At 45.0% G+C, this 26453-nt stretch overlaps 1 protein-coding gene across 10 annotated transcripts in view; it reads left to right on the forward strand.

Annotated features, from left to right (window-relative positions):
• Positions 1-26453, forward strand: part of RPH3A (rabphilin 3A) — a 325966-nt gene that overhangs the window by 271653 nt on the left and 27860 nt on the right. For all 10 annotated transcript variants that reach the window (XM_053588109.1, XM_053588112.1, XM_053588113.1 and 7 more), the window contains 5 exons: positions 20146-20275; positions 21421-21507; positions 23352-23517; positions 24712-24750; positions 24850-25002. In XM_053588109.1, the coding sequence (XP_053444084.1) occupies positions 20146-20275; positions 21421-21507; positions 23352-23517; positions 24712-24750; positions 24850-25002 (575 nt within the window). The remainder of the gene's footprint in view (positions 1-20145; positions 20276-21420; positions 21508-23351; positions 23518-24711; positions 24751-24849; positions 25003-26453) is intronic.

Raw genomic sequence — 26453 nt, forward strand, 5'->3', positions numbered from 1 at the left:
TGTTGCCTTTTCTCCACATCCACGCCAACATCTCTGGTTTTGGGATTTTGTTATGTGAGCTACTCTTACTGGGTTAGGTGATACCTCAGAGTAGTTTTGATTTACATTTCTCTGATGATTAAGGATGATGAGCATTTTTTCATTTGTCTGTAGATCGTGTGTCTGTCTTCTTTAGAGAAGTTTCTCTTCAAGTCCCTTGCCCACCCTGAGATGGGATCACTTGTTCTTTTCTTGCTAATACGTTTGAGTTCTCTGTGGATTCTGGTTATTAGACCTTTATCGGAGGTATAACCTGCAAATATCTTCTCCCATTCTGAGGGCTGTCTGCTTGCTTTACTTACTGTGTTCTTGGCTGTGCAGAAGCTTTTTAGTTTGATCAGGTCCCAGTAATATATTTTTGATACTGCTTCAATTGCCTGGGGAGTCCTCCTCATAAAATATTCACCCAGGCCAATTCCTTCAAGAGTTTTCCCTGCACTTTTTTCAAGTATTTTTACAGTTTCATGTCTTAAGTTTAAATCTTTAATCCAATGAGAGTCTATCTTAGTTAATGGTGAAAGGTGTGGGTCCAGTTTCAATCTTCTACAGGTTGCCAGCCAGTTCACCCAGCACCATTTGTTAACTAGGGAATCTTTTTCCCCACTGAATGTTTTTAATTGGCTTGTCAAAGATCAAATAATGATAAGTAGCTAGATTCATCTCTTGGTTTTCTATTCTGTTCCAGACATCTACTTCTCTGTTTTTGTGCCAATACCATGCTGTTTTGATCACTATTGATTTATAGTATAGTCTGAGGTCTGGTAGCATGATTCCTCCTGCTGTGTTTTTATTGCTGAGTAATGTTTTGGCTATTCGAGGTTTTGTCTGATTCCATATAAAATGAAGTATTATTTTTTAAAGATCTTTAAAATATGATAATGGAGCTTTAATAGGAATTATATTAAAATTATATATTGCTTTGGGTAGTATAGACATTTTAACAATGTTGATTCTTCCCAGCCATGAGCATGGTATGTTTTTCCATTTGTTAACATCTTTAGCTATTTCTTTTCTTAAAGTTTCATAGTTCTCTTTGTAGAGATCTTTCACATCCTTTGTTAGGTATACTCACAAATATTTCATCTTTGGCACTACTGTGAAAGGAATAGAGTTCTTTTTTTTTTATTAAATCATAACTGTATACAATGATATGATTATGGGGCATCATACACTCACTTCATAAACCATTTGACACCTTTTTATCACAGTGGTTAACATAGCCTTTCCGGCGTTATCTCAGTTACTGTGCCAAAACATTTACATTCTACATTTACCAAGTTTCGCAAATACCCCTGTAATATGCACCACAGGTGTGATCCCACCGATTCCCCTCCCTCTACCCAACCCCCCCTTTCCCACTTCCCCCTATTGTTAAGTTGTAGCTGGGTTATAGCTTTCATGTGAGAGTCCCAAATTAGTTTCATAGTAGGGCTGTGTACATTGGGTATTTTTTCTTCCATTCTTGGGATACTTTACTAAGAAGAATATGTTCCAGCTCCATCCATGTAAACATGAAAGAGGTAAAGTCTCCATCTTTCTTTAAGGCTGCATAGTATTCCATGGTATACATATACCACAATTTATTAATCCATTCGTGGATCGATGGGCACTTGGGCTTTTTCCATGACTTAGCTATTATGAATTGGGCTGCAATAAACATTCTGGTACAAATATCTTTGTTATATTGTGATTTTTGGTCTTCTGGGTATATGCTCAGCAGAGGAATTACAGGATTGAATGGCAGATCTATTTTTAGATCTCTGAGTGTTCTCCATATATCTTTCCAAAAGGAATGTATTAATTTGCATTCCCACCAGCAGTGCAGAAGTGTTCCCTTTTCTCCACATCCACGCCAACATCTCTGGTCTTGAGATTTTGTGATATAGGCTAGTCTCATTGGAGTTAGATGATATCTCAAAGTAGTTTTGATTTGCATTTCTCTGATGATTAAAGATGATGAGCATTTTTTCATATGTCTGAAGGCCGTGCGCCTGTCTTCTTCAGAGAAGTTTCTCTTCAAATCCCTTGCCCAGCCTGCGATGGGATCCCTTGTTTTTTTCTTGCTGATGCGTTTGAGTTCTCTGTGGATTCTGGTTATTAAACCTTTGTCAGAGATATACCCTGCAAATATCTTCTCCCATTCTGAGGGCTGTCTGCTTGCTCTGCTTACTGTGTTCTTAGCTGTGCAGAAGCTTTTTAGTTTGATCAAGTCCCAGTAGTGTATTTTTGAAGCTAGGAATAGAGTTCTTGACTGTTTTTTTCAGTTGGTTATTGTTAGTATATATAAAGGCTACAGATTTATGAATGTTGATTTTGTAACCGGAGACACTACTGTATTCCTTGATCACTTCTAAGAGTTTTGTAGTAGAATCCCTGGTGTTTTCCAGATATACAATCATATCATCTGTGAAGAGTGAAAGTTTGATCTCTTCTGACCCTATATGGATACCCTTGATCATCTTTTCTTCCCTAATTGCTGTGGCTAAAACTTCCATTACAATGTTAAAGAGCAGTGGAGACAATGGGCAACCTTGCCTTGTTCCTGATCTAAGTGGAAATGATTTCAAGTTCACTCCATTCAATACGATATTGGCTGTGGGTTTGCTGTAGATGGCCTCTATTAGTTTAAGAAATGTCCCTTCTATGCCAATTTTCTTAAGTGTTCTGATCATGAAGGGATGCTGGATATTATCAAAAGCTTTTTTTGCATCAATTGAAAGAATCATATGGTCCTTATTTTTTAGTTTGTTTATGTGCTGAATTACATTTATAGATTTATGTATATTGAACCAGCCTTGAGACCCTGGTCTTGGTGTATAATTTTTTTGATGTGTTGTTGGATTCTGTTTGTTAGGATCTTATTGAGTATTTTAGCATCAATATTCATTAGTGATATTGGTCTATAATTTTCTTTTCTTGTTGGGTCTTTCCCTGGTTTGGGGATCAAGGTGATGTTTGCTTCGTAGAGTGTGTTGGGTAATATTCCTTCTTTTTCTATATTTTGGAAGAGGTTTAGTAATATAGGTACTAGTTCTTCTTTAAAGGTTTGGTAGAATTCTGACGTAAAGCCATCTGGTCCTGTGCTTTTCTTTTTAGGGAGATTTTGTATAGTTGATGGTATTTCAGAACTTGATATAGGCCTATTCAACATTTCCAGTTCATTCTGGCTAAGTGTTGGTAGTTGGCATACTTCCAGGTATTGGTCGATTTCTTTCAGATTTTCATATTTGTGAGAGTAGAGTTTCTTGTAGAATTAGTTAAGGATTTTTTGAATTTCTGAGGGGTCTGTTGTTATTTTATCATTACCATTTCTGATTGATGAAATTAGAGATTTTACTATTTTTCTTGGTTAGGTTGGCCAAAGGTTTATCTATTTTATTGATCTTTTCAAAAAACCAACTTTTGGATTTATTGATCTGTTGTATAATTCTTTTGTTTTCAATTTCGTTTCATTCTGCTCTGCTTTTGAATATTTCTTTTTTTCTGCTGGGTTTGGGGTTGGAGTGTTCTTCCTTCTCCAGTTGCTTGAGATGTCCCATTAAGTTATTAACTTCCTCTCTTTTCATTTTCTTGAGGAAGGCTTGCAGTGCTATAAATTTCCCTCTTAGGACTGCCTTTGCAGTATCCCAGAGGTTCTGGTAATTCGCATCTTGATTGTTGTTTTGTTCCAAAAATTTGATGATTTCCTTCTTAATCTCATCTATACCCATCTATCCTTCAGCATAAGGTTGTTTAGCTTCCATATTTTTGTATGGTATGCAGGTTCCTGTTGTTATTGAGTTCAACTTTTATTCCATGATGGTCTGAGAAGATGCATGGAGTAATTTCTATTTTTTTTAAATTTGCTGAGGTTAGATTTGTGGCCTAGGATGTGGTCAATTTTGGAGTATGTTCTGTGGGCTGATGAGAAGAATGTGTATTCAGTTTTGTTGGGATGAGACAGTCTGTAGATGTCTGTTAAGTCCAGATGTTGAATGGTTGAGTTTAAATCTAAAATTTCTTTGCTTAGCTTCTTTTTAGATGATCTGTCCAGCACTGCTAAAGGGGTGTTAAAATCTCCAACTACTATGGAACTGGAGGAAATCGAGTTGCTCATGTCTGTTAGAGTTTCTCTTATAAATTGAGGTGCATTCTGGTTGGGTGCATAAATATTAATAATTGAAATCTCATCATATTGAGTATTACCTTTAACAAATATGAAGTGTCCATCTTTATCCTTCCTTATTTTGGTTGGTTTCAGGCCTATTGCATCTGCGGATAGGATTGCAACGCCTGCTTTTTTCTGCTTTCCATTTGCCTAGAGTGTAGATGACCATCCCTTCACCTTGAGTCTAAATTTGTCTTTTAATGTAAGATGCAATTCTGGTATGTAGCAGATATCTGGCTTGAGTTTTTGTATCCAGTCAGTCAACCTATGCCTCTTTAGAGGACAATTTAAACCATTTGCATTAATTAAGAATATTGATAAGCCTTTTGAGGGTCCAGTGGACATTTTTAATCTTTTTGGGACTGTGGAAGTTGGAATTTGATCAAAATTTTCTGGGTGGGTTTACTTTTGTGGTGGAGGGTCATCTCAATGTGTCCTATGGAGGATAGGTCTGAGAATATCCTGGAGAGCTGGTTTAGTTATCGCAAATTTCTTCAACATGTGAGTGTCATTGAAGTATTTAATTTCTCCATCATACATGAAACTCAGTTTAGCTGGGTACAGGATCCTGGGTTGAAAGTTATTTTGTTTTAGGAGATTAAAAGTCAATGACCATCCTCTTCTAGCTTGAAAGGTTTCAGCAGAGAGATCTGCAGTTATTCTAATATTTTTGCCCTTGAAGGTGATGGTTTTCTTTCGTCTGGCTGCTTTCAGAATTTTCTCCTTCATATTAACTTTAGTGAAGTTGATTATGATGTGTCTGGGGGATGTCTTATTTGGGTTGAGTCATGCTGGAGTTCTGAAACTGTCTGCTATCTGAATTTCAGAATCTCTTGGCATGTCTGGAAAGTTCTCCTTCATAATCTCATGGAGAAGAGACTCTGTGCCTTGTGAAGCCACTTCATCACTTTCTGGGATTTCTTTAAGACGAATATTGGTTTTCTTCAAATTATCCCAGAGCTCTCTGAGAGAGTGATCTGTTTTTGCCCTCCATTTCTCTTCCTCTTTGAGAGTTTGGGAGTGTTTGAAAGCTTTGTCTTCAATGTCAGAAATCCTTTCTTCTGCTTGCTCCATTCTGTTACTGAGGGATTCTACTGTGTTTCTCAGATCTTTGAGGGCTGCAACTTCTTGTCTCAATGTGTCCAAATCTTTGGTCATTTGGTCTTTGAATTCATTGAATTCTTGAGATATCTTTTGGGTTACTGCTTGAAATTCTAATTCAATCTTATTTGCTATCCAGATTCTGAATTCTATTTCTGACATCTCAGCTATTTGTTTGTGCATGGGATCTTGTGCTGTGTCTGCCCCATTGATCCTTGGGGGAGTTGATCTACTCTGACCATTCATATTGCCAGAGTTTTTCTGTTGATTTTGCCTCATTATTGTTTTTCACCATTGCCTCTGGCCATCCTCAGAGTTGGGGAGGTGTTTCTCCAAGATTAGACCGCAGTGGAATCACTCTATTGTTGCTGGATCTTTGTAGGGAGTGGCCCTGTGTAGTTCCTCTGGGGCTGCCCCAGCCAGGGAGTTCTGGTTGTGGAAGCAGCTACAGAGTGTGACACACCCGGATCCAGCAACAGGGCAAGAGGTGGTGCTCACAGTTCTGGGAGTGCCTGGAACCCAGTGACTTTGGCACAGAGAGCTCAAGGCTCCAGCAGTCTCTGGCCAGGAGAAGGGCTCTGCGCAGAGGCAGGGACGGCCCTGGAGGGCAGGCGGCTACCAGAGTCCCTGGCCAGACGAGCTGTGGTGTGGAGGCAGGGAGGGTACAGGAGGGAGGATGCAGGGTTGCGCGGCTCCTGTAGTTCCTGGTCAGGGCATGTGGAGGCCCAGCGGGTGCGGGTCAGGTGTGGTGGCACAGCTCTTATGGAGGTCCAGGTGGCGCCAAGCCCAGGAATTTGAGGTTGCTATGAGCTGTGACACCACGGCACCACACCACCATGTTACCCAGGGAAACATCCCGAGGCTCCAGTGTGCCAATACCAGTCTCACTCTGCCCCTGAGAGTTAAGGCTGTAAGGCAGCTCAGTCCCCGCCTTTAGGCTGCTCTGTCACTAGGTTACTAGCTCCCGCCCGATCCTTGCTCTGCAGCCCTGAGAGTGGAGCTTGCCGGAGCAGTTCTCTCACAATGGCTCCCTGCGGCCCACAGCCGAACACCATTAGCTCCGTCCTGCTCAGTCTTGGGCTCTAGACAATGCCCATAGTTCTCCACACTCCTGCTCAAGCTCTCCCCAAAGGGAGTTCAACTGAGTGCCAAGTCCAAAAACACCAGAACAGTTCACAGTAAGGCCTTTCCAGTTTGTAGTCTCACTGCTGCTTGTACTTATGGCTGCCAGCGGGATTTGGTCAATTGGACACACGCAACCACTTGCCAGTTTTCCACTGTTTTTGTCCTCCTCTTAGGGTCCAGAAGTCCCTTGCTGACTCCCTGTATCCTCAAAGGGATGATTATAGGCAGATCCCACCAGCCAGAGATGCCTCGAGTCTTATCTCCCCAGACTCACCGTGCCCTGTTGCAGGGAGGCTAATACTTGGCCTCCATCTTGGATTGTCTCTGGGGGACTTCTTGGTTGGGGATGCATTCAAGAAAGGGAAGGGGAGTGGCCTTGTGGGTGGGAAAAGGAAGACTTTCATTGGAGTTGCAAGGGGTATGGTGGGTGCAAGATAGAGTGTCTTAGCCAATCACAGAGCATAGAGATGTGTTCTAGAGACCTTGGCCTTGTAGGGGCTAGAAAGTACAGCTGGGGGGAGGTGAGGAGGACAAAAAAAGGGGAGGTGAGTGAAAAAGAGACAGTAGGTAAAAGTGAGGGTATGTTTGAAATGAATCACGCAAGCGAATGTGAGACACGTATCCCATAAGAGACAGTATGCAAGGGGGTGGCAAACTTACCATGGTGGGGCAGGACTCAGAGAACCTGGGGTCCTATGCCAGGCCCCATGTGCCTGCTGTGGATCTTGGGCACATCACCAGACCTCTCTGAGCTCCAGTTTTCTCACCGGCAGAATGGAGGAAATGACAGTCATGATCCCACAGGAATCATGTAGGGACTGAGATGACATGCAGAGTTCCTGGCCCAGGCTTTGGTGATACTACATGTTTATAAACTTCAGGAGGGAGAGGGAAGTGGGGTCCGGAGGGTGGGATAAAGAAAATGCATATGGGAAAGAAGCCAGACCTACAAGAAAGATCTATGATGTGATGTTGGGTGTGTGAGCGTGAGAGAGAGAGAGAGAGAATCAGTGAGCAAGGATGGTTCCCCGTGCTGGAGAGCAAGGGAGTAGCTTGAGTGAATGGGCTTGAGAAGAGGGAGTAGGGAAATGTGGGCAGTCATTAGGATGTGAGGAGTAACTGAGAGAAGGGAGTAAGTGTGCATGCTTGGGGTACTCATGGCTTTGATGGGAACCTTGACTTTGGTGAACACCTTGACTGACAGCATGCAGAGAGGCCAACAGAGTGGTCTTCCCAGACCTGAATCTCAATGGGAAATTGGGGCAGGAGATGCTGGGTGCCACTTCCACCCTAGCCCCCAGCCCAGTCCCCTCTGCCAGGGCAGCTATTGCCAACTGCTTACAACTGATTTGGCAACTGAGGTACCCACTGATCTCCCTACCTACACACTCAGCTGGGAATTAACGAGTTTCTCAGATGGAAAATGATGTTTTGAAGATGCAGGCAGTGGGCACCTTGGATTTGAGCCTCTGCAGATAATTTCACTCAGAGCAGTCTGGGGAGATCAGAGATGTTGTTGACAAGTGACAGACATCTGCCTTCAGTAGCTTCCTTAGGCAGTTGCCAAAGGGATGGGATTGAGGGGCTTGCTTATAGGGTTGGGTTTTGTTTTGCTTTTAAAAAAGATATTTCAGGATGGGAAGTTCTCTGGGCTGGTGGTGCATGTGTACCTTCTCTGTGTGTGTGCACATAACGATGTGGATGTTAAGGGTAAACGGTAAAAGTAAGGACTCCTCTCAACTTTGTCCTACATAGCACCGGCCAAGTGCTATTTTATATTTTACACATTTAGTTTAATTATGCCATCTTTCCCCATTACGTTATAGAGATTTTTGCCTGTTTTAGTCCCTACTGTGTTCTCAGAGCTTGGCATATAATAGGTGTACAGCAAAATATTTCTTGAGTGAATAAGTGAACGTGGCAGATGATGTTGTCCCCCATTTTTTTGGTGCATTCCTGTGGCCAAGAGACTGGGGAGTTTAAAAATCTTGTTTATGGCCCAAATTCCCAGGGAAAGTATGCTGATTGGCTGGTTTATGTCAGGTGCTATCCCTTGTCCAATCAGCTGCAGCCAGGAGTGCCAGGCCATGTTGTATCAACATGGCTGCTGGGCTGCCTCTTGGGGGAGAAGGTATGGGGGTCCTTGTGGGCTGAGAAGATCCAGCTTGAATGTTCTAAAACAGGACAAAGGGAGTCCTTGCCTTGTCCTTGACGTCCTGTTGTAGTCTGCATATCAACCCGATAACATGTCAGCAGAGCATAGAGGTTATGAGCTGGGGTATGAAAGTCCGAGATACTTGAGTTCAAATTCCAACTCTATCACTTACTGCCTGTGTGATCTTAGGTAAGCCACTTCTACTTCCCTGTGCCTCAGTTTCCTCATTACAGAGTATAAGCTCAATAAATGGTGGCAATTATTTAATGGTAAATTTGTTTTTTGTTTTTTTTTTTTTTAATGAGAAAGCTCATTTTTGGCCTCTATTCTAGAATTATGCCCTGAGACTTTGATTTGTCAAGCCCTGGAATTCTAACAGCCCCTGGCTTCCCCTAAAGGAGATTTGAGATGCTTCCAGGGCAGCTTGGGCCGAGCTTTGGTGACAGAATGTCCCTTTGCTGAGATGGTGTGTTTTCTGCCTGGCTTCCCAGAGTATGGAGGACAGTCCCGGAAGATTCTGGCTGTGGTTGTTTCCCAGAACCCTTCCTGCAGCCAGCCCTTGCTGATAGCATCGCCAGAGGCAAACCCAGTGCTATTTGTGTCTTATAAGCTCAAACCTGCCCTGGTTCCTGTTCCACCCACGCTTCTCTGGAAGGGGATCAGAGTAGAGTCAGATGAAAGCCAAGTGAAATATCAAGCATGGAGCAAGACTGAAAATTGGGGTTCCAACTGGCTCCCCCTACAGAATCTAAGGATGTCTGATAATGAGACAACTGTGGGGCCTCAGTTTCCTCACCCATGAAATGACTCAGTCTGATTCTCAGGGTCCTTTCTATTCAGATTTCATAGCATTTTGTGGTATCTGATGGAGGACCCCACACCTTACTGCTAGCTGTATCTCTCAGAATAAATGAGTTCCTCCTAACTGATAGGGGCCTAACGCCACTCCACATGTACCCTCTCCCTCCTCCGCTTCCTCTCTACCTAAGACAAAGAACACAAAGGGACCTAGTTAACCCCACTCCCAACAATGTTAAAATTGCAGGTATGTCTGTGTCGCCTTCTGAGTTCTATGATGCTGAATAATCTTTTCTATTATCGGAGTAAAAGCCAATGGAAGAGTTATAAAATCATTGTTGACAAATGTGAAAAATGATCATTATCATGGGTACCATTTGCTGAGAACTTACTATGTGCCAAGCCCTGTGTCTAAAAACTTTTATACGAATGAGCTCATCAACTGCTCCTCTCATCCCCAAACAAGTGCTATTGTTTATCCCCCATTTTACAGGTGGGAAAAGTGAGGCTTAGAGAGCTGAGGCCTTTAGCCCAAGATGGTGTAGAGGCAAGGCACCCATCGCTATCTGACTCTCAGCAGAACTGTCTCTTAACTCTATGAGATGTCTTTCCCGAAGGCCTGTCCCCGGATTCCTAGTCTCTGCAGAGCCTGGAAATTTTAATCATTCAGGTTTGGAGGGGACATTTTGCAGACTGGAAGTTGAAACTCCTTCTGTGCTGCCACATTGATTCTTCTCAGCTCTTGCTAACCTGTCTCTAAGTCTCAAAGCTACCAGAACTGGTCTCCATGCTGTCACGGTTCTAGAAGAGACATGCCCTTAGGCCTCCCCTGGGTCACTCTTTCCCTGGGGCAGTGTTGCTAGGTTAGCAGTTCCATGGAGCCCAGGCCATGCAGCAGACCAGAGCTATTTCCGTCCCTGTAGCCCCTTTGCTTCTGCCCAGGAGGGGTCTAAACCTTCACTCACCACACTCAGCTCCCAACCCAGCTCTGCTCTCTTCGGCATCCCAGGAGAGAGAGATGATGGCCAGAAAAGAAACTCATTAACCAATCTCATTTTGCCCCCACATTCCTTATATAAGTGCTAAGTGGGATTTCAGAGTTTATTTTGCATGCCTGATTGCTATAGACTTTCTATATTAGTTAAGACACTTCGCTTGCAAGAAAAGAAGATAGTTCTAGCTGGGTTATTTCAGTTATCTATTGCTATAGAACAAACCCCCCCCCAACATAGTGACTTAAAGCAACAATAATATATTATTTTTCACAGTTCTATGGGTTAAGAATCTATACCAGCTCTGCTGGGCTAGTTTTCTGCTCCAGCGGGCTGTTGGCTGAGTTTGCTCACTTAGCTGCACTCAGCCAGTGGCTGGGCTGGGCTAGAAGGTCCAAGAAAGCTTTATTCTCATGCCTATACCTTGGTGCTCTTCACATAGCCCCTCTTGCTCAGTGTGATCTTTCCTTATTCGTTATTCTTATTTGAGCCCCTTTACATGGTATCTGGATCTCAAGGGTACAAAGATGGGAGTTGTCAGGTCTGTTACTAGCTAGGTCTGGAACTGACAGCATCACTTCCAGCATTTTCTACTGGGGAGGGAAAATAAATTCTATCTCCTTATGGGATAAATGACATGCACATACAGGAGAGGGGGCTATCTTGAGAGAGATTCTACCACATTGTGCACAAAGGAAAATTTAGTATAGGGATTCAAAGATACCGCAGGGGATCTGAGGCCAGAAACACAGACTAGTCTTATGAAAGGTCTCATCCCACATGTTAGAAAACCTAGCCATGCTCGCGCTTCCCAATTTTTATAGTTCTTCTTAGTCCTGATTCCAAATTTCCAGGGAAGGAACTGTGATTGGCCCAGCTTGCCCTAAATGCCTGCTCCTTATCCATTCAGCTGTAGCCAGAGGTGCCAGGCTAGACAAATACGGAGAAAACTGAAGCTCAGTGAGGTTAAGCCACTTTCTCAGGGGCACACAGTCTTTACATGGCCAAATAAGACTTTGAACTTGAATCTGTCTCTCCGCCTTATAATATTGCTTTTGGGGTGAGTACAGATGGGAAAGGCAATTGACAGATGATTTCAGGATTTAGAGAAGTCAATAGTTTATGGGGTACCTCAGGTATCCAGCCAGTTAATTGATTCAGTCTCATGTGCTTCTTCCTTCATGAAGCAATTCGTTCCTCTTTACCACAAGGGCCCCTGTCCCCTGCATGCTGCATTCTCTCAACTCTATTTTCCATGACAGGGCAGGGCAGGGGAGAGAGAGGGAGCAGAAGCAGCCCCAACCTTAAGCATGGAAATGAAACAAAGCCCTCATTTTCCTAGAATCTCGACAGCTAGACCTAACCTCCAAATTCATCTCTGTCACTCTCGGCCTGGGTGCACTTGGGCAAGTGACTTTCCCTCTGTGTGCCTTGGTTTCGCTATCTGTAAAATGGGAGTGAATAATAGAACTGATCTCCCAGGTTATTGACAGCTCAAGGAAAACAATGCACATTAGAGTACTTAGCACAACACCCAGGGGCACAGTAACCACTCAGAAACAGCAACCATGACTACTGCTGCTTCTGGGTTTAAATGATACAGCACCTCCCCAGGCATGGGCTGCATTAGCCCAATTGTCTTTGTCTCTTGGCTCCCAGAGTCTCCAACTCAGAACAAGGGTGACCTCCCTCCCCAAAGCACCGAGGCCCAGGAAGAAATCACCAATCCCTCAAGGAGAGAGATCCATGATCTAGAGCTCCCTGGGTGATGACAGTAATAAACAACAGTGAGAATTAATGAGTCGGAAATGCACACGCCAGCCGTGTGGCTTCATAATGGAGCAGCTCAGTCATTTAAGGACAGGTTCCTGAGAGACCCTGGCATTGGAGCCTCAGGCCAGCTCTGCTCAGGGCAGCCATTTCCCCATTCACAGCAGATGGTCCAATCTGCAGAAAGTGCCAAGTTTAATAAACTCAACAGTAATATCCCCCCACTTGGCAATTAAAGTGAGGTAAAGAGTGAGAGGCATGATTCTAGAATTGATGGCGTGTGTGTGTGAGAGAGAGAACATGGTATTGAATCCATTTTGCTGTGTTTTTATGAAATCATGGTCAACTGTAGCTTCTAAAGGCAGCTGCTCTGGCACCATCCCGTCAATTGGTGGAACCCCAGCTTTTAGTGATTTTCCCTGCTGGTTCAGGGATTGGCACGTAAACCCATCACATCAGGGCAGGCGGGTGTCTTCCCAAGGCTCTGTGGCATGCCACATTAAGCCTGCTCCTGGGGCATTTGTACATCTGTTAGTCTTCTCTTCATGGGAGATGCTACAGCAATACTGGAAAGTTCATAAGCAGTAATCTGAAGTCAGTTTGGGCTTTTTGAAAGACGCAGAGTTTAGCAAACAAGCATCTGTCAAACAAGCTTATGTCCTTGCCTGCAGAAGACAGCCGATTGGAGCCTCAGAGTGTGTTCAGACATGCATGTGGAGGTATGGTATGTTCTTGCACGTAGGTTCTGATCATGGACGTATGTATGTACGTGTGTGTGTGCAGGCTTACTGGTACATGAGGACACTTGCCTCTATGGGTTTCCTGTGGGCATACGCATTTGTGTATGGATACATGCGCCGTCTGTGTGTGTGTGTTTATGTTTAGAGACCGGGCACATGAGTCCTATAAATTTCTAATCACCAAAGTCCTTTTAAAAGCTTTAGGAAGACAGACTTCCCAGGCAGATTATAGCATCCTGGTTACATAGGAAAAAATGTGAGTTGTAAAAGCCAGACATTTCCAGAAGAACAATTAGCAGCAACCATTACTGAGTAGTTATCATTTTACAAATACTTTCTCATTTTACCTTTACCAACAATCCTAGAAAGTAAGAAACTTGTTTTCTCTGATTTACAGATGAAGAAACTGAGGGGGGTCACAGAGCCAGGAGTTGGCCAAGTCCAGAAATACCTCTAGGCAAGCTCACTCCAGCCTTGGCACTTAATAACCCCTGTATCATAACTGCCCCCTATTCTGAAATTCTGCAAGAGTATGTATGTGTGTGTGCATGTGTGCAGGTGTGTGTGTGTGTGTGTGTGTGTGTGCTGGCATGCCTTTGTAGGGCGTCTGCACCTGCAGAAGGTGATTGGCAGCTTGCAGAGCTGCAAAGCTTAACTTATCTGACACCCACAGGCAGCCAGGAAGGAATTGCCCCAATCTTGCTTGCAGAGGAGAGGGCTAACGTTGGATTCAGTCCCAAATCATTTCCGAGTGGCTGAAGGGGGCAGGAACGATGCCCCTCTAACCCCCTAAAAATGTCCAGATGCCAATCCCTGAAGCCTGGAATATGTTACCTCCCATGGCAAAAGGGTCTTTGCAGATATGATTCAGATGCAGATCCCGAGTTGGAGAGATTATCTTGCATTATGCAAGTAGACCCCGTGTCTTCACAAGGGGCCTTATGAGAGGAAACAGGAGGGTCAGATTCATGAGAGACTGGAAGATGCTATCCTGCTGGTTTTGAAAATGGAGAAAGGGGCCAAGAACCAAGAATACAGGCAGCTTCTAGAACAAACTTTCCCCTAGGCCTCTAGAGAGAACAAAGCCCTGTCAACACCTTGACATTAGCCTAGTAAAACCTGTGGGGAACACCTGACCCCCAGAACTGTCAAGATAATAAGCATATATTATCTTAAGGCACTAGATTGGTGGTAATTTATCATAGCAGTAATAGGAAACAGGAGCGACTCCTAGCAGGCTGCTGGCATGTGATGGCAGGTCATGGTCCTCCTTGGGATGTGCTCTTTACCACCACTGAGTTAGACCCGTTTGGGCCAGTCTTGTAGTTTCAAAAGACCTGTTCAGCCACATGGGTAGAGGAAGTCCACAGACACTCCTGCCTCATGTTACCTGGAACGGTTGCAGCAGCTGAAATTCCCACTGTACTGGAGGAAGTTGAATCTCTTCTGCTTAAAGCCCTTGAGTCCTGTCCTGTCACGCTTAGACTCAAGACCCTGCCTGCAGTGGCCCCCGCTGTCTCTCCAGCCTCCTCTGCTGTCACCCAGCACCCTGCTGAGCTGAGCATCTCTCATGTCCTTCACATGTGGTGTTCTCTCGCTTCCCTCGAGGCCCCCATCCTGACTGTCCCTCCGTTACAAATTCTTGCAGCTGCCGGAGGTAGCAGGTTCAAACCCAGCCCTGGCCAAAAAACCACAAAAAAAAAACAACAACAAATTCTTGCAGCTGCCCATACTAATCCTTCAGAGTACTTACAATTATTATGGTGATCTGTGCAGTTTTAAATAATGTCTGAGCCCCATGAGGGCAGGGACCTCATCTGTTTTGCTCACGCTTGGACCCTCGTGATCTGTCAATATTTGTGGAGTAGATGAATAGCCCACCTGCCTCAATTTGTATGGGCAGTCAGGTGAAGTTGGGAATCCACTTCCCACCACCTCCACAGATCATCCATTGGTGCCCAGAGTTGGGGAACTACCCTTTGTAGTGGCTCTGAAAGCATCCTAGGAAGTGGGAGGCACCCACACAATTTCACTGAGTGACCCACAGTTCCCCTTAAGCACTCAGCCTGGTGATGAATGTTGCCTGGATGCCCAGGCACAAGTAGTCATCATAAAGTTAATCAGCCATGTAAAGACACAAGTAGAGAATGACAGCCACTTACAGCGTCCAGCTAATTGGGCACTTAATGTTGGGGAGGAGGGTGGAGACGTTAGACAGGCAAACAAAACCAGACAGCCAAACCAAGCTGGGCAGCCATGGCAGACCCATCTGTTCTTATTCATTCAGGGTCCTTCAGTTTCAAAAAGGAGAAATCTTGATGTTTCACCCTCAGAATCTGGGAATCCCTGAATGCCGTCCATTGAGGAAACTGGAGGTTCATCTCATCTGACTCCTCCTAGTACAGTCTGGGAAAGGAGGACCTGGAGAATAGGGTTTTAAGGCCATTGTCTGAATGAGAGGTAGGATGGTTCAACCTTGCATCTTTTAATCCTTCACCTGCACAGTCCCCATCTTCGAAAATACACTGTCTTCTCTAACACAAAGGTGCTTATTGTAAGAAAGTTAGGAAAGTACAGAGGAGTCCAGCTAATCAGGTGCTTAGCAGAGAATAAGGACAGGAGGCATTGAAGAAGGAAATAATAGTTACCTATGACCCCACCACCCTGTGATAACTGCTGTGAGTATTTGGGTGCTTTTGCTTCCCAATTTTCCCTGTGAGTGCATGCAAGGAAGGTAATTCAGGTGAGTATGTTTCAAACCCAAATTCACACCCTGTTCACAATCCTGCAGCCTGGGTTTTTGGGGTTTTCCCACTTATCCTAGTGAGGAGAGCATTTTCCCATGGAATGTGCCTCACCACTTCCTTTCCTACCGTAGCCTTTCTCAAAGTGTAGTCTGGAATCAGCAGCAGAATCATATAAGGAACTACTTGAAAGTCCAGGTTCCCAGGCCTTACCCCAGCCTCATTCTCTGAATGTTGACTGCTCTCTCCAAGTGATCTAAATGTGCCATAAATTTTAAGAACAGTCCCCTATGCAGTAGCTCCCAACAGGGCTGCATGCTTAAGTACTGATCTCTGGGCTTAATTATTAACAGACCCGTAGCTGAGGTTTAGAGGTCAGGGCCCCACGTGCTGATGGTTTTCCTGATGCCGGCTGACCAACGTGCAGTAAGAGCTGGAGTCATCTTCCTTACACACATGGGTCTCTCCCACCAAGACCAGCAAAAACCAGCGTGTCTTCTGGGGTGACGATGCGGAAATGTTTTATCACCAGGATAAGGACTTGTTTGTGACTCGTGGTCTTCCATGACTCAGCTTTGCCTTAGTTTCCTGCAGAGTTTAATTTCCTAGTTAAAAATCTTTGTCTGTTGGGGGCTTTCTGTGCTGTGGCCCTGGCGTCTGGGCAACAGGGAGGGAGCCCAAATGGGCAGCTGCAGGAAACATCCTGAGCTTCACCAGAGAAGGTCCGCACGCCCCCACCTCTCATCCACCATCTTTATTGGTCCACACTGAATTCACAAATAACAAGGGTCCCTGAGAGGAGACATCTGAGGAACGATCTTAACTCTGTTGCGTTTCCGTGCCATTTGCTGCTGCTGAAGGAAGGTAACGAGACATTCTCAGTGCAATGTGTGTTAAATGGGGCCTTTTGGCATTTAGGATTCAATGGGAGAAGAGACAGCCAGTCTGGTCGGGGGGTTTACAATGTGGGTTTGCAAGGTGTGGGCAAATCTACAGCCTTTAAAACTAAGAAGAGGCAGGAAACCCCTTTTAATTTTCAGTTCAGAATTATCTGTCCATGCTATCTTCCTGAGCTACACTGGCAAAGCTTGACATGAGCCAGGAGGCCGCGGGAATTCATGGAAAGCAAAGATGATTTACTGAAGCAGAGCGCTAGATTCTAGCCCTGGCTGAGTGAGCTGTGCAGCCTCCCTCCCTCTCTGCGCCCTGGGCCCTCCCCTGGTAGAATAACTATTTTCTGACTAAGGCAGTGGATGGAGGAGAAAATAGATAAGATCAAGATTGTGTATGATAAAAATGTGACCGTTTGCTATCCCCTGCCTTCAGTAGCCTGCCTTATTGTCCAATAGCATTTTATAATTCAAGGGCATTAGGAGGTATCCTATTATTCATTTGCTCTAGTTAATGTCTAACTGTAAAACCCTGAAACCAACTTTCTTTCTTTCCTTTCCTTTCCTTTCCTTTCCTTTTCTTTTCTTTCTTTCTTTCATTAAGTCTTTTGTACATAGATCATAAATAAGCTGCCATACCCCATTACACAGCAAGTCCCACTTACCTCTTTGGGATGCTGAGTTGTATTTCCTTCAGAAAGTTGCTTTCAATAATCAACACACTGAAACCAACTTTCTGAAGGAAATTCAACTCAGCATCCCAAACGAAGAGATAAATGGGACTTGCTGTATAATGGGGTGCAGCAGCTCCTCCCTGCCACGCCACCGCAGGGCATGGCCTGAACTGGCTCTATGTAACCCCTATGGTGCCACGAAGCAGAATTTTGCAACCACTGATGTAACCCAATACCATCTGTTTTCCAGATGAGAAAACCGAAGCCCAGAGAGGCAAAAGCTAGATTGATTTCTTGACCCAATGTTAAGGGTTCTTTAAAGGGAAACGTAGTGATGGGTCAGCTGTTGAAAGTCTTGTCCCAACCTCAGGGAAGTAAGAGGTCACCCAGCCAGGGTGACCAGGTGTGTATGACTTGGTTCTTGCCAATGATGGAGAGGCCCTTGGAATGGAAAGGGCAGAGGCATCGTGTAGGGTGGAGATTGGGCTGCTCAAGATAGTCCCCATGGCTCTGCTTAGAACATGGCTATGTGGGGGCCAGTGTGGTATGGCTGCCAACAACAGGAACCCAGGACCCAGAACCCCTGGGTCTGAATCCCGGCTTTCACCACTTCTTAGCTGTGAGACGTGGGTCAGTCACTTAACTACTCTATGCCTCAGTTTTCTCATTTAGTAAATGGACACAAGAGTAGCACTTAGCTTCTAGTGGAGCTGGAAGGCATCATTAAGAAACTCTCTGGTACATAGTAAGTGCTTGATGAACATCGGCTGGTGTTATTTCGGAACATCTGAGACCACAAGCTGGGGGCTCGCTCCTGGTTACTTCCCTCTCCCATTACCCCATAGAAATAACTTTGAGAGGGGACTGGGCAGAAGAAGAGCAGGAGATGAGGGAGAGTCATGAAGAGCATGCTGCCTCCAGCTCTACACATCCCGCCTCCCTCAGTATCCTATCCAATCTGGGTGACAGCGGGGGCTCTAGAGACCACAGGCTGCCTTTGGCTCTTCCTCCAGCAGAGCAGCTCCTCTCTGAAATGGGACACAAAGGGAGACGCTTCTATTTATAACATTGCAAGTCAGAGCGCTGTGAGGGGATGGCAGGAGTGCTGGAGGGCCGTGGGGACAGTCTGCAATAGGTGGAGAGGGGACTTGGGGCTGCCATGGTGGGGAGGGATGAGAATCCAGCTGCATCTGGGTTCACTGGCTGTGTCTTGAATGGGTCCTCATTTGAGGGAAGGGCAAGGCAGTGATTTTAAGCTGGAAGCCCCCAAACCCCACCATCATCCTGAGATGGAGGCAGAATGCCCCACAGCCATCATTGTTATATAGCCCCGTTATTCAGAGTGTGGCCAGTCGCATCACCACCTGGGTGCTTTCTAGAAATGCAGCACCTTAGGCCCCACCTCGGACCTGGTGTTTCAGAATCTGCATTTTAACAAGATCCCTTAGCCATCTGCACGGAGCTGAACTTGCAAAGTGCTGGGGTAATGCACATGAAACTTGGGTTCTGGTTTTGATTCTGCCACTTCCTAGCTGTGTGACTTTGGGCAAGTCATTTAAATCTCTGTGCCTCAGTTTTCTCACCTGTGAAATGGCATAACAGTTGCCTACCTCCTGGGAGCGGGTGGCATCTAATAAGCACTTATATAAGTGTAAGCTGTCGTTATATATCAGTTAACACATGCAGCTTGCTTTTGCTGGATACGAGTATGGGGAGGGAGCTGCCCCTGTCACCAGAATTTCTTTCTGCTAAGTCCTTGATCCTGGAGATTCGAAAAATGAATCCATGGACCACCAAGTAAGTGAAAGGACAGAATTTACTGACAGATAAAAGATAGATCAGTGAAAGAAGGGAACAGAACCTCCAGCAGCAGAGGGGCGTGCCCAGTGGGAAGCCTGTTGGGGCCTTCTGTCTAGGGGGTTATGTACCTTTCTCGCAGGCACAAGGGATAGAATACACAATAATACTGAGGCAGATGGGAGAACTGGGACTGAAGGAAGCAGTGTAACTACAACAATGGTTCTCAAACTTGCCCATGCATCAGCTGGGGGGGCTTATTAAAACACAGGTTGCTGTGCCCCACCACAGAAGTTCTGATTCACAAGTGTCCAGGTGCTGCTAGTCTGGTGACCACAGTGGAGGACCACTGAACTAGGACACTGAATGCAAGACCAAGCGGGAGAAAAGATTGAAGGTTTCATCTGGGGCCCGACCATGCAGGGCATGTACCAGCAACCAACAAAGGGCTTAAAAGTGGGTGGGAGGTGACAGGATCCAATTTATGTTTTAATATCACCGTGATTGTGATGGAGAACAAATTATAGACAGATACGAATGAAAGCAGGGAGCCTATTTAGAGATTACCTCAGTCACCCAGAAGGTAGATGGTGGTGCTTTGGGTGGATTCCAGAAATGTTAGTAAGGTAGGTGCAACAGAATTTGGCGATTTGGTTGGGTCATTTAATGTCAGTGGATGAGGGGGCCAAGAAAAGCTTCTAGGTTTCTGGTTTGAGCAGGTTAAGTGGTTGGTAGTGACAATTTGTGAGACTGGAAATCAGGTGGGCTTGGGGTGGGGCAGGGGAGCAGCCTAGATGAAGAGTTCAGTTTGACAGCCTAAGTTTGTGATGCCTGTGAAGACGTCCAAGGGAAGGGGTCATAATAAATAGATCTCGAGCTCAGAAGGCAGTTTCCCGGGAGGAGGTACCATGAGATAGAAAGGACTAGATGAGATTCTTAATCTGAACTTAATAGAATAGATGGGCTTTGAGGGGTACGGGAGGGAGTCTTTGATGCTCTGAAATGTATCAGAATTTTATGTGCACGTGCCTTTTTCTGAGGAAGAGTCCACAACTATTATCAGAAGCTCAAGAGTCTGACTCAAAAAATGTGAAGACCCTCAGACTGACACTGTAGGTTATGCTGGTGGTCCCTAGCCTTGCAAGGTCCCTATTACCCTGTCTCTGCTTCCAGGCGCCTAGTGGAACGCCTCGAGAACATGAGGAAGAACGTGGCTGGGGACGGGGTGAACCGCTGCATACTGTGTGGAGAACAGCTGGGGATGCTGGGCTCAACCTGTGTCATATGTGAGGACTGTAAGAAGGTACCAACACCTTCTCGTTTCTTCCTTGTGCAGCACCTGCAGAGGGGTTAGTCCCAGGCCCTAGCTTTGCATAGCCCTGGATCTTGGGATGGAGGTTGAATCTTGCAGATTAGTCACCAGGATATGATTGCTTTTTGGAATTCCCTATTCCCAACTGTCTTCCAAGGTCATCCTGATCGTGGTTCCTCCCTGGAAGACACTGATCCTTGCATCCTCTTAGAGTTGAGCTCCATCCAGGATGAACCTGAGGTAGAACAGGAGCTATGGTTGAGCCTTCAGCTGTCCTGATTGTGGCTTAACAAGTTCTGTGTCATTTGAAAGAGCATTTTTATACGTGTGTGCATGTTTAATGCCCTGGGTTGTGGCTTTGAGAGCCCTTTTTCTTGCAGAGGCATCTCCCTGTGCTCTCTTCATCCTCCACCCCCTCCTTAAACTATCTACGCCTGACATTTCCAGGGCGGAGATGCCACTATTTGGGGGTCTGCCTGAGTACAAGAAACTCAGGTGAATAACCCAGCTGGAGACCTCTATGATGTTGCTTGGCAGCTCCTGCTTGATGTCCCATTTAACATTTGGAATGAAATAGTGGGAAAATCTTAGTCCGAAAAACATACATGCTGCAGTCAACCAGAGAGTGAGAATTTTGTGACCTATTAGGTTTTCCTATTTGTTTTGATTTTCAAAAAACTCACCCAAAAATATAACACTTCATAACACGGTCATGGTATTTGCTCAGATAAGTTTCTTCTCCTTGAGGCGCTGAACTTCTAGTCATAGTCTAGATTGTCTCTGAAGAAATAAATCAATGAACAACATGGATATATGGCTTTTGCTCTCAAAAATTTACGTCAATGATCTCTTCTATGTGGATGCTGAAAACTCAGATCCCAGAGGGCCTCTTGGAGAGTTCCTTAATCCAGTGCTTGGAAATGACTCACATTCTTCTTATTGGGAGTAAGACTCAAATTGGAACTTTGTTCTAACTGGCCTTGCTCATGGAAGGAAGTGTGAGGAAAGAATTATGAATCTTTGCATTTACTGAGAGAAAAGGAGGGTCATTGTGACCCCTTCCAACCCCTTTCTCCAATCCATGGCATTTCAGAGGATAGCTCACCTGAATATATGTTGGGCTGTTCTGTCCCCAGAATGTTTGCACCAAATGTGGGGTGGAGACCTCCAAAAACCGCCTGCATTCTGTGTGGCTCTGCAAAATCTGCCTCGAGCAGAGAGAGGTAAGTGGCATGGCCTGAGCTGGCCACTGTAGCAAGCTCCCTTTTTGGCCAACTTTTTCTTTCCTCCTTGGAATCAGGGAAACAGGGTGGTACTGGGGCTTGTTGGGTCTTGTGCCTTAAGACTGTGGTCCCCACCCCCTGGGCTGTGGACCAGGGCCAGCCTGTGGCCTGTTAGGAATCAGGCCACACAGCTGGAGGAAAGCAGCAGTGGGCAAGTGAGCAAAGCTTTATCTGTATTTATAGCCACTCCCATCACTCACTGATTCTGCATATAGTGCGTCATATACTTATCTCATTATCTATTACAATGTAATAATAATAATAAAGTGCACAATAAATGTAATGTGCTTGAATCATCCCAAAACCTTCCCCCACCCCAGTCCATGGAAAAATTGTCTTCCGTGAAAGTGGTTCCTGGTGCCAAAAAGGGTGGGGAACCACTGTCTTAAGAGGTTGGCATGAGAGGAACCTGCTCAGATGTGAACACTGGCAGAATGACCTCTTCGTATTTGCACGAGTTTCTTTTCTTCTCTGCTTCTGTGACCTTCCTCTTCCCTCTCCATTCATTGCCCTCTGGCCTGTTCTCCCATCATCCCCTTCTCTCCCCTTCTGGGTCTTCCTCTCTCACCATTCCCTTCCTCTTTCCTTTGATTCCATGTCTTGTCTTCCCATTCATTCTTCTTTCCTCACACAACCCCTCTTGTTTGAGCTCTTTCCTTCCCTGTGTCTCTGTCACCTTCTCCTTCCCATTTCTCATCCTCTTCTTGTTTCATGCTCTTCACACTTTTCCTCTGTACTGTCTCTCCCTTTATTTGTCTCTCGTTATTTCTTCTATGGAAGCCTTCTCTTCCACTGCCCTGCTTATTACTCAATTTTATGACAATTAAATCCTTTTCCTAATTTCTACATCACTCACCCCATGCTGCAGATTCCTATCTTTTAGACTATGTCTGGATGGGCAGCTTCTCATTATCAGTCAGGAGCCTGGCTGACTGATAGAACACATTCATGGGGTACACAAAGGTTTGATTGAAAGCATTATTTACAAAGGTCTGGGTAGAGCAAAGGGAAATCGGCAAGTGTTGGTAAGTCACCTCATCTCCAGCAAAAGCAGGGCTGCTGTTACCACTCCTAAGTCCAAAGGGGTGGGGGCAGGAGCACTTACCAGACTGGAAAAGGGGTGTAGCCTAACAGGAGTGCAGTCACTGTCCAGCTAGCAGGGAGGAAGCCAAGGAGGTAAAGGCCACAATCCCACTCTCTTCCTTGCTGTCAACTCCTGTGGGTGTTTTTGGCCACATAAACCTGCAGGTCAATGAAGTCCAGCGGCTGCAGTCCATAGTGGGCTCCTCCCGGGGCACAGAGCAGTGTGGAGAATGGACCTGAGGGGCAATGGAAGATGTTCATCGCAGATTTCTAGGTGTGCTGTCTTGTTCTAACCAACAGGGCCAGGAGGAAGGTCAGAGGTCTTGGGGAAATTGTGGCGAGGCCACACTCTTTACAGCAACTAGTGCAGTGGAGAGCAGACCACATTGAAGAGCTGGAAGACTTGGTGTTGAGTGCTTATTCTCTCCTTCTCCAGCTATGTCCTGTTGTACCAGTCCTTCACATTTCTCTATCCATATCGATACTGATATTCAGCTTTATACATCAATAAAATGGGCATACTCAAACACGTTCTATTGAGTTTTCAGGGCCAATGTGTCAAATAAATGTGAATTGTGCAAGACGGTACTGTTAAGAAAAATGTGCTATAGGCAGGGAGCAAATACAAAACTTGGCACACATCAAGGCAGATGTAACAGTGCTTGGCAGATACATCTTCAACCTTTTCCTCTCCTCTCCAGGTGTGGAAGCGTTCTGGAGCATGGTTCTTCAAAGGCTTCCCCAAACAGGTCCTCCCACAGCCCATGCCTATAAAGAAGACCAAGCCCCAGCAGCCTGTCAGTGAGCCCGCTGTCCCCGAGCAACCTGCCCCTGAGCCCAAGCACACGGTCCGGGCTCCTGCTCGAGGTAGGACAAAGCAGGTTCTTCTTTCAGGACCAAGGACAGATCTTGGCCAACAGGTCTACTGGAAGGAAGTCCGGACATGAAGTCCCTGTTTAAACCCAATTGGGTATTTGCATGAGTTGGGTCTAGGATTCTTATGTCTTCCTCACAATTTAAAATCATAAATCCTTATCAGAAGGGTAGCCCAGGGAACTCTCCAGCAATGCCAAGCTGCCAAGTGGCTTTGTTGTCACCCCTGGTGGAATATTTAGTAATACAACAGAGGTGGGAATTAAAATTAGGGACTGAGAGACTGCTGCCACCAAAATGCACACTGAAGCCTGGGCAAGTAGGGGCTGCCAGAGAAGACCTCCCTGGCCCCTGATATTATGGCCTCTCCTATCAGCCATAAGCAAATCTGAATTAATCTGAATAATTAAAAGTAAAAGATGAATGGAAAGGAAATTGACATAAAGAAAATTACCACTACTATTGATATTATTGCTGTTATCCAAGTATAATTATTAATGGCTAAAACAATGATAGCAAGGGAGAGGCAAAACAGTAAAAAGAAAAAAAAGCAACCTCAATAAAAACACATTATAATTGGATTAGACCACGAGGACTGACCAGATAAAGTCTTGCAATAATTTCAATGGACCCTAAGTGATAAAAATCTGGTCTCAATGACAGTTTTGGTGTTGAGTTCAGGCAGTGCTTCTGAAAGGAGGATGATAGTTAGAGGTCTCCAAAATTGAAATGTCTAACTGTGTTTGCCATAAGATGATGTCTCAAGGCAGTTAGCACAGTGCCTGCCACCCAGAAAGCATTCAACAAATGCTTTCTTCCTGACAAGGCACAAGCCATTTCTAGTCCTTGCAGAGAATCGCCAAATTGTCACCATACACTGCATCCCCATGGAGTCCCTACTTGCCACCCCCAAAGCATTCCTCTTCCTGGTTAAGCACTGCTCCCTCTAGGCACGGAAGCTTTTATAGCATAACTATTCTTTGTTAACCCTGTGTATGCTGTATGTATTTGTGCATGCAAAGGAAATAACCATGCAGTTGTAAACAGTAGCTAAATCAGAGAATAGATTGTAAGGGAGACTTTTAATTTTTTTTAAAATATTCTGGAGAGTGATGGATCAGCCTCTGTGTAGTGCTTCTCCAGACACTAAAAACCAGTATGTTTCATCATTTTTCTCTCTCTCTTTAGCTGACACTGAAGATAGGAGGGGTCCAGGCCAAAGGACAGGTGAGTTCTGCTAACTCCGTCTTATACTTTGGGGCAGGAGTAATTTCACCCCATTCTCTCATTCTGTTTTCTCCATTCAATTCATGATTTTCCTTTCAGGCCCTGACATGGCCTCTGCTCCTGGGCGAGGAAGTTATGGGCCTCCTGTGCGCAGGGCTTCCGAGGCACGAATGAGCTCGTCTAGCCGGGATTCAGAGAGCTGGGACCAGGGCCACAGCGGGGGTGCTGGAGACTCCAGCCGGAGCCCAGCAGGTGAGAGAGATAGGCAAATCCAAGTAAGCCTCCTGGATGAACAGAATCAGAAAGAACGCAAGGACAGTGTGCTCATTTATTTACTAAGCATTTATTGGGCACCTACTGTGTTCCATGTTTTAGTCTAGATTCTGATTCTATGGCAGGGGACATACAAAATTCAGAAACCATTCTGGCTCCAGACATTCATAATTTTGATTAGGTACTTTTCTTGCTCTAATATCATATATAAGAAAAACATGGTTTTCATTTTGCCCTCCTTCCAAGAAAACCGTGAGGGACAAACACCCTTGGCTTTGAGCAAAGTATGTTTCATTCTCAAAGATCTGTCCAAGTTCTTTCTTCTTTGGCAAGTGGCATCTCCTGTCTGTACATATGAGGTGAGTCAGCACAGCTAAGATGTTACCGCCAGGTGCTCTTGTAAGGTTCCCAGAGCTGCTGGGCTCTCTCATGGTAGGTTTATTTGGCAAGAGTGCCCACTGTTGGGAGTCCTTGATCTCTGAACTTTGAAACAAATGTCTGCTATATTGGGGATATCTGTGTTCTATATTTATAACCCCCTGTGTGAAACGTTCATGCAGCTTTATTTCTTTTGAAGGGGCTGAGTCTGGGTCTGAGTCCCCAGAGTAGTGACACAGCCCCAGTGCAGTGCTTAAAATGTTTTCAAGCCTGAATCTCTCTCCTTTGGCTAATACCAGGGACACAACTCTCCCATTAATTCATTATGTTTTCAAATACTTACGGAACACCCAACATAATTTTATTTCTTCCTCTTCATTTTCCTGCCTAAACAAAGATTCCTAGTTGATTATAGGCCCTCAAGTGTTTGTGAATTTAATAGTTGTTAATAATAGCAACTCATGTTTATAGAGCAACTACTCTGTAATTAAATCCTTTGCTTGTATTATAACATGTAAACCAACCAAAAACTCTTGTTAGGTGAGTACTATTATAAATTTAGATTGTTTGGTTTATTTGTCTTTTTTTGAGACAGAGTCTCACTCTGTCACCCTGGCTAGAGTGCAATGGTGTGATCACAGCTCACTGCAATCTGTAAATCCTGGGCTCAAGCAACCCTCCTGCCTCAGCCTTTTGAGTAGCTGGGACTATGGGCGTGTCCCACCATGCCTGGATAATTTTTTTCTTTCTTTTTTGGAGAGACAATGTTTCATTCTTGTTCAGGCTAAAATTCATGCCCTCAAGTAATCCTCCCACTGAGGCCACCCAGAGTACTAGGATTACAGGTATGAGCCACTGCTCCCAGCCTGGGTACTATTATAATCATCTTCACTTGATAGATAAGACAAAGAGGCTGGAAAAAAAAAAGTCACATGGAAATAGTAGCAGGGTGGAAAGCCCAAAGTTACATGGAAATAGTAGCAGGGTGGAAACTGTGCCCATGCCATTGAGTTTTGAGAGTTCCATGAGGTGATGGTTCAAGGCCTGGTGCA

Source organism: Nycticebus coucang, chromosome 4 (genome assembly GCF_027406575.1).
Source record: "Nycticebus coucang isolate mNycCou1 chromosome 4, mNycCou1.pri, whole genome shotgun sequence".
In the NCBI taxonomy this organism is placed as follows: Eukaryota; Metazoa; Chordata; class Mammalia; order Primates; family Lorisidae; genus Nycticebus; species Nycticebus coucang.